The sequence below is a fragment of the Xiphophorus hellerii genome, chromosome 16, assembly GCF_003331165.1.
Source record: "Xiphophorus hellerii strain 12219 chromosome 16, Xiphophorus_hellerii-4.1, whole genome shotgun sequence".
Classification (NCBI taxonomy): domain Eukaryota; kingdom Metazoa; phylum Chordata; class Actinopteri; order Cyprinodontiformes; family Poeciliidae; genus Xiphophorus; species Xiphophorus hellerii.
Window position 1 is genome coordinate 15,073,054 of NC_045687.1, and position 8,881 is coordinate 15,081,934.

Below are 8,881 nucleotides of genomic sequence, written 5' to 3' on the forward strand. Positions count from 1 at the left end.
GCTTCATGAGGGGACTGCTTATTATGCTCTATTTGATTTAGGAGGAATTCACACTGAGATTAAACTAAGGTTTTTTTTATCAACACAGTAGGCCTGTCTGCAACGAAATAGGGCTATTCTACCAGGAAAGTGTTTCTTTTTGTGTTATCTGAATATACAACTTGGGCAAAGTTGTGAAAAGTGCAATTTCCTCTGAATGGCTTAAATTTAAAAAAAGAATGCTAAGTTTGTGCTACTTAAGTCTTCATTGGGAGTTAGCTTATATAAGAACAAATTTGCATCACTACAAGGCTGATCTTTCTCTTCATTCATAGTTTGAGTTAAAAGTTTGAATACATTCATCATGGCCTTGAGCCTAATTGAATATGGGTGTTTGTAACAAGTGTGTTCATATTCAACACCCATAATCCACTAAATCTAAGAAGTTTCCTAATTCTGACCAGAGGCATGGTGAAACGCCCTGGCAGAATTGAGGAGGTGAGTGTTTTCAGATCGAGTTTGGTATTCCAGGAGGGCTGCTGGAAGAACAATGAGGAAATGTATGGAAGAGATGGAAAGCCGAGTAGCTAAGGTCATCAAGCTGGAATTGAACATATAATGGCCGGCATTGAACAATTAAGTCTGATGCTCAGGGGTAGAACACAACTCACATAAGGAGACATTAGTCATCCTGCGGCTGTTGCAGGTTCGATTCTGGCCTCATGACATTTGCTGCATGTCATTACTTTTTTTAAGTGTAGAGGGGAATCAGAGTTTGAACTATATGCTTTAGTTTGTCTGCACTTTGACACACCTTTGCAAATGCTATCTTATCTTATCTTATCTTAAACATCTGATGTTTTCGTTTGTTAGTAACTATATGATCCTAGCGTCTTGATGTTATTGAGTGTTATAATTTTTTATATGCTATAATTACTTCTTGATGTTGGCACACAAGACTCGTCTGAGAGCTAAAACAGGGTCGTCACTTGGACCACAATACCACAGACATAAGAAATCTATAAAGTAGTCTCTGAGTTGAGGGGAATCAAAGAGTTTCATCGGCCAAGTCAAAGTCCATGTCTGATAGAAAAACTGATGGTGGCTCTTGAGAGAGCTACACAGAAACAAAACCTGGAGTGAACTGAAACAATGTTGCAAAGACAAATGGGACAAAATTCCTCAAAAACAAGAAAGACTGACAAAGTCAAGCAGGAGACACCTACTTCAAGTTACTGCAGGTTAAGCGTGTCCTACTTTGTTTTACTCATGATTGCATTAAATGTCATGGAAACTTTATTTAATTCCATCTTTCAACTTTAAATGCAGAGAACACAAAACACTGCTTGCTCAAGAAAGGGTACCTATGCTTTATAAAGAATGTTACTTGAGTTAAATTAAATATCATGGTGTAATAAAGCTACTCCTAAAAGTATTTTTTTTTCCTCCAAAAACTTACTCGAGGAAATTTAACTGAGTACATTTAATAGCTACTACCCATCGCTACTGAAGTTTAACATAAGCAGAGTCACAACCTTAAGCTACCTGCTTTTGTCTTGCAATAATTGCAAAGAATTTTCTAAAATATGCAATTCATTCTTGCTTAACATAGAAAATATTTTATCTTAAATTGCAATTCACTCCCAGGTGATTAGTGTGAGGTTGCCATGACCTTGTGTAAGAATTTTGAAGAACTTCAGACTTCGTGTGTTTTGTTGTCACTGGGAAACCATGTGTTAAAGATGAATCATTCACACTTAGAGTGAGCGTAGTGAGGAAACTGACAAGTATTGATATGTGTGCAAGAGGTGAAGCACTGAGAGTTATAAGACATTTCAACTTGTTTAAAAAATGTAGAAATCCACTGAAAATGTAACTGTTATTGATTTGATTTGATGAGAGATTTATATTTGATAAGCTTTAAGCTGAATGTGTCACTGTTTCTCTCTTTATTGCTCTCTGGTCTTAGTCACATGGGAGGAGGAAACAAAAACGGAGGGCGGAACATTCAATTCTGGTAAAAGGCACATCCTGCTTGTACCAGCTACTATTTAGTCTGGGATTTCCTGCACTTCCTCATCATTAAGGATCAGACTTAGATTTAGATCAGACTTATCGCTCTCCTTTGTTGCTGTTTTTCTAATTAAAATTTACTGGTAAGTTAAATCAATTTTATTCTTCTTCCCTCCTAATATTGAGCTGTGACTGTTATGGTATTTTCTATTGGTGTTTTCTACTGCTTTTATGTTTAAATACAGTTAAAAAAACAAGACCATATCTCCTGAACCAAACAGGGCGAGGCAGATACACAATGCTCTATTGACAGAGGTTGCTTCATGAGGAGATTGCTCGTGTTACTCTAATTGATTTAGGATGAATTTACAATGATTTGTACTAATAGAGTAGGCCTGTTTGCAGTGCTGTACTCCCAGGATAGCACTTACCCGCTGTTGTTTGGATAAACGTTGGTCAAGATGGGCAAAGTGCTCTTAGCAAAGCTCCAACATCGAGCCTCTCCCACCAAGTAAATGACTTACAGGGTAAATTACTTCCTTACTGTTGCTGAGTATTGCCATCTGTGTTTTCCATATTGTGTAACTTTTTAGCTCTTCTCTAGCCATTTTCAACTCATATTACCGTTTTAAGCATTTTGATTAAAAAATGTGTTATTTGAAGAAGAAATGTTAGATAATAACAGTTAGGTAAAATAATACAATAAACAAAAGTTTATTAGACAGCTTTCATTTACACCAGTTAAATTTTTAAAACTTCAGCAATGGAAAAATACCTATCAGGAACAAAAATAAAATAAAAAAATATCAGGCCTCTTATATAACACCCTGATGAGTAGAATTGACTTCTTCATGTTAATACATAACGTTTTGTGATTGAGAGAGCACAATTTAAAAAAAAGGGAAGACAACTTCTGGTTAAGCGTGATACAAACGAATACCAAGCTTCATCTGCCACCAGCATTTAAACTGGTACCTCTTTTTGGTCCATAGACATAGCAAAAAATGAAAAGGGTAAAAAAATGTCCAATACTATTTGTTTCCTTGCAACTATGAAGGGAACAACTATAAAGGGCGGGTTGACAACTTGGAGAAGGTCACAGGGTCATACCACACCAAGCAAATGACTGTGCATTGGCCATCTCTGACAACATCACTGACCAGCACATTCTCACTCCCGACTCGTCATATATTGACGCATATAATACATTTGTCATTTGGGCGGAAAGCTTTCTGTAGTGGAATGTCAAAGCTGTACAAGAGGCGCATTTTCTGTAATGAACTGGGCAAGGTGCTTGGGGTACCACATATACAACGAAAACAGCATTTACCAAGGAGCCCAACTACTGCAGATATAATGGAGGATTTCCAGGAGAGGGCTACAACCAGTACAGCAATGCACAAGGTAAGTAAAAGTGTGTGTTTGTGTGAGAGCATGTTGTGTGTGCCTTATGAGCATAAAACAACATAGTAACCATTTTATTCTTCTTTCGAGGTTGCTACCAGAGGAAAAAGGAAGAGGAGGAGGTGCCAGGTTTGCAAGCCTTCTGATGAAGTCAAGATGAGCTTGACTTGTGTGAAATGTGCAAAATTCGTTTTCACAAAGCCCACTGTGATGACATGTCCCTCGTGCGCTTTGTAGATGACAAAACTAAAGCATCTAGTTCATTTCCATCAACCCATTTTTGTGGTATTTCTGAATTTACTCATTGCATGTTGTTTACTATCATAACATGATGACGAGTTACTTGTGGGCTGTGGAGATTCGCAGACATACAGTACATACGCTGTGTTCATGTTCCTAATATCTTATTTTATAGTTGTTTATGTTTATTTCTGGTTCAAAAACAGTGGTTGAATAAAGTTTACTTTCAATACAAATCTTCATGACTCATTTGTCTTGACTTTTAATCAGCGGGTCAATTTGACCCAGAACAGAACAAGTGTCTCAAGTTCTATTATAAAGTTAACTCCTTGAAAAAAAAAAATTAAAATTGAACATAATAAAATCTTAAAAAAAAAAAAGAAGTCACTTTCAAGAATAATAATTGTTTTTTGTGTCAAGGTTTTTTCAGTGGACATAAAAACTGTAATGTACATTTTTTTATGAAAAGCAAGTAAATTGTTGTCATTGATTCTTTAACTGTGAGAAATACAAAAAATATATAAAAACATCAATACACAAATATTGATTGAAATGGTTAGTATTGGAGTTTTGGATACAAAAATGTCTAGGGGAATTTTTAGTTTTTTAAAAACATTATATAAATGATGCATACTCTTGATAAAAATATATGTTCTCCTTTTGATAATGGGGCATCTTTTGCATTCACTCAGAAGGAGGCACTAGGGCCCAATGCCTTTCATGCACAAACTGGGCTTAGATGTTTAGATGATACCAAGTTACCAAGATTTATACAAGGCCGCATTATTTAAAACAGTTGCGTTCAAGCAGAAAATATCCAAAACATTATAGAGACCTGAAACATCACATTTCCGAGCATCTGTTTCTGCCCTCGGTCTAAATGTCATGGGAATTCATGATGTCAGATGGACCTTTTAATCGGGATTAGTAATTTGTCTGACTCTGCCTTGTTGTTCAAAAGTGGGATAGCTAGGCTCAGAGTTCCCTGCATATATTATAAAAAACCCCAAACTGAACTAAACACAGCAATAGCTCAGAAACAGAGTTAAATCTACTTTTGCAAAAAAAACAAAAAACAAAATAGAGCATGCGAGTAATAGTAAAAGAGGATGCAGTTCAAAATGTACAGTTTCCACCACTTTGGTTATAGCATAAGAATGTCCTACTTCCTCCATCTATATGTTAGAGGTGTCTTCAAACACCTTTATCACAAGACATAAAACCCATTTTTTACTCAAAACTCCAAACTGTTGGTTGTATCAGGTTTGCATGTTACAGAACATGTGCTCTCACTTCTCCTCTCACATGTTTAGGGTCTGAAAAAAAAAACAAAAAACTTTGCAGTTTCAGTGACACAAATAATTCATGTTGAAATGAGTTTCCTTTCTTTGCTTGCACTTCCTGTTCAACACCAGGGGTGCCACAGTCTGTGGGTTTAATCATTAACTTTTATATAGTGGTTTCATAAATAATTATTTGTTTTACAGGTGGAATTTCTGAAGATGGAAAAAGGAACCCAACCACAGGATATGGCTCCACCCTACCCTGGCCCTCCATTGAATTATGGCGGTGTGGCACCTCAACCAGGCTTCTCCGCTCAGCCAGGCTTCCCAGCTCAGCCAGGCTTCCCAGCTCAACCAGGCTTCCCAGCTCAACCAGCCTTTTCCACTCAACCAGGCTTCCCTGCTCAACCAGGCTTCTCCGCTGCTCCTGCTGGATACCAGGGAGGCATGTGGTCACTTCTTAACTTTCTAGTGTTTGACAGCATGCTCTATAAAATGCAGGACACAAAAATCTTAAAATGTAGGAAATTTATGGGTGTAAACTTCAAAACAAAAGTTGAAACATACACTTTTTGTTTTTTTTAAGACAATTTGTCCTGGTTTTGCTGAACTATTTCTCTCCTTTTGCAGGCGTTGCATTTGCTCCTGTTGTAGCTGCACCTGCAGGTCAGGCAGCCTCCTCCAGGAACACACTGTTACATGGAAAACAAACATGTCTTCCTATGAAAGCAAGCAGAACTTTGCAGTTTAGATCACACATCACAATAAAATGCTCTTTCCATTCCACCACCACTTCAGTGGGCCGAAGCATTATGGATATCTTTCATTCTGAAAGAATGGGACTATTTGTGGTGTTTGGCCTTAACAGAAAGCTTTTGTTCTCAGTGTATTCCCAGCACAGTCCCATTCTAAAAATTGATTTGCTGACAGGAAATTCATAATCTTATTTTGTTTGTCCATTAAAGTAAAAGTGAAACATTATTTTTCCATTAGTCTGTCAGCAATAGTTTGACCAAAAAGAGTAGTCTGACACACTCTACCCAAATTCCTAATTATTATGTTTCACATTTTCCTCTGCTCTTTTCTTACTCTGTAAATTCTAACATAATATATATTAAGACAAATGGTTGAGGGATACCAATCTGCCATTTCATAGAAGATGTACATATATATTATTACATAACAATTGTTACATCTACATCCTCTGCTGGAGACTTGTAGTCACTGCAAACTCTCTTTTCGCCTAAGATATAATTGTAGTTGCTTATGGGAAAGCGTCAAGATACCATAAATGTCTTCGGTGTTTTTTTTAAAATCTTTTATTTGCCATAAAATACAAACTGGAACTATTTTAATATAAATGTCCACACAAACTCATAAAGCATAGAGGCTGCAGTTTTCCCCATACATTACCTAGGGGTCAGGATTTCTCCTTATAATGAAAATCACTGACAGAATGTCAAGAATGAAAACTTGACATTGACAGATGTTTGACAAACAGCACCACAAAGGTGCTGTTCTTAAAGAATCCCTTCATTTCATTCCTGATGTGACAAAGGGGTTTTTCAAGGTACTGCAAAAATGTCCACAATTATCTGATATTTTCTTGCTTTCTTATGTTGCAGCCTTGAAATTTATGGTATTTTTTTGTGACAGACCAGCACATGGCAGGACATGACTGTAAAGTAGAAGAATGACTTATGGTGAATAAAAATCTGAAGACTGTAGTCTGTATTTTTCTGGAGTCCCAGTTACTATGACCGATGGATTCTGGTAAATACAAGATATTTATGTGAATCTTCACTTTCCCTAAATAAACAACCACAGCAATAGTTAAGATTAAAGCATATGTTAGAATGGCCCAGTCAAAGTCAAGACATAAAGTTTATCACAAGAATCTGTGGAAACGTTTGAAAATAGCTCCCAGTCCAGTCTGATTGAGTCTGGGCTATTTTGAACAGAAGAATGGGCATAAAATTAATTCCCTGAAATTTAAAGTCTTGAAGAGACATTCGTTGATAGACGTTATTCAAACTGCACACAGTTTGGACACAATAGCAAATGCAATCTTACAAAATTTGTCTATTTTTAAAACTGATTCATTTGAAATCTTTTTAAAACCTAGTATTCTACTTTGAATAAAAATGTATCTCGGACTGATCTTGAGGCAGGAAGAAAAAAAAAGAATTTAACTGCACATATAACAACAAAATCCGTCAAATTCTTGAATTACTTTTGAAAGAATATTTAAGCTTTGTCTAATTTCATTGTGTTTTGGGTCTTTCAGTGTCTCACGTGATAGTTACTCAAACACTAAGAGACGTCCCTGGTCAGACTTTGTGTCCTCACTGTCAGCAAACTGTGATCACCCAGACAGAGCACGTGTCAGGATTGTTGACCTGGGCTATTTGTGGAGGAATGACCATCGTGGGGTAAAAACCTGCTCATTATTCAATATCTTGCAACTTAAATTTCTTTAAAAAATAAATACAAATAACCACATTTGCCTAGAATCTAACAGAATTTCTCATTTTTCCACATACAGATGCTGGCTTTGCTGTTGTATCCCGTTCTGCCTCGACTCCTGTAAAGATGTGGAGCATCGGTGTCCAAACTGCCAACAAGTCCTCTACATATACAAACGGATGTGAAATCACAAAAAGAAATACAATTAAAAAGAATCATTGTAATTATCTTCCTTTACTTTATAAATACAAATAATAATATATGTTAAGTCCAAAGACGTACAGATTGCACTTGTACATGTGATTACTTATTTTAAAAGAAGTCCAAGGAAATTTTGCTTTTAATTCTTCAGGAAAAAAATGTTTTGCTTTCATTTTGGTTGTCACATATTTTGTTCAGAAACTTGGTGTGGCTTTTTGTTATACTGATCTGCTTCACACAGATTTTCAGCTAAAGTTAAAACAGAAGACAATTTATTTGTTTTTTTTAAAAAAAAGAAGTTATTTAGTAACTCTAAGAACAAAGATATGATAGTGCTTTTTTGTAAATGAACACAGACATAGTTTTGATACCTGTTCATTAAGGTGGTTAAAAAAAGTACAATTATTAATATAATATAATATAATATAATATAATATAATATAATACAATATAATATAATAAATGTCACCATTACAAAAAGTATAAAACTAACACAGTTTTATGCTGTGTTTCTTTAAAAATCAGCATTTCAAAAACAATGTCATGCTGGCAGTAAAACATAGTGGTGGTAGTAAGATGGTATGGGCCTGCCTTGCAGCTAAAAGGCCTGCATGATTTGCTGCTTTGTGTTGAAACCATAAATTTTTCTCTCTACCAAAAACTGCTGATGGAGACTACCAGATCTGAATAGAATAAGCGCAAACAATGAACAGAGGGAGAAGTGAAACTTAAGCTCAGTTCTGTACTCCGTCAGAACAATGATCCAAAATACACAGCAGGGTGACATTGAGCTTTTGGAATGCACAAACTGAACAATTTTTATATTACCGCATTATACTTATACATTTGTGTTGCATATTTGACCGTACTGTAGAGTGTCTCTTATTTTTATTGATAGTTGTATGTATCTGTGTAAGTGCGTTCGCCTGGAACTGCTGATGACACACAAAGGGACAATGAAGGATAATTTTATATTATCCTATTCTAAGAGATGAAATATCTATTGTTCAACATGCCATCGTCATCTAATCTTGTGAGTAATAATAGAACATAGCTTTTAGCTACAGATTTCTGTAATGTTTTGATTGTATTAGAACAATCTATGAGCAAAACACATACGTTTCCAATCTATGAGCAAAAAGTAAAAAAATAAATAAATAAAGAAAAGAACAATAATGAAAATACCTTTTTTTTACTAGTTTTTTTACAATAAGTATTGACGAGGTATGAGCACTACAGTTTGTCACCGCAAATGATCTACGTTTGTAGCATGATGTGACGTCATCACGTGATCC

The 8,881-nt window shown here is 35.7% G+C and overlaps 1 protein-coding gene across 2 annotated transcripts; it reads left to right on the plus strand.

The window, feature by feature from the left end:
- The first annotated feature begins 1,965 nt into the window (after positions 1-1,965).
- Positions 1,966-8,748, plus strand: LOC116734988 (lipopolysaccharide-induced tumor necrosis factor-alpha factor homolog). 2 transcript variants are annotated; one of them, XM_032586563.1, is made up of 6 exons: positions 1,966-2,135; positions 5,124-5,223; positions 5,260-5,364; positions 5,550-5,585; positions 7,207-7,351; positions 7,465-8,748. In XM_032586563.1, the coding sequence occupies exons 2-6, from the start codon at positions 5,139-5,141 to the stop codon at positions 7,568-7,570; spliced, it is 477 nt and encodes a 158-aa protein (XP_032442454.1). In that variant the 5' UTR covers positions 1,966-2,135; positions 5,124-5,138; the 3' UTR covers positions 7,571-8,748. The 2 variants fall into 2 exon arrangements, with proteins under 2 accessions (XP_032442454.1, XP_032442452.1); XM_032586561.1 differs by having other exon boundaries at positions 1,978-2,135; positions 5,124-5,364.
- Positions 8,749-8,881: the final 133 nt, after the last annotated feature.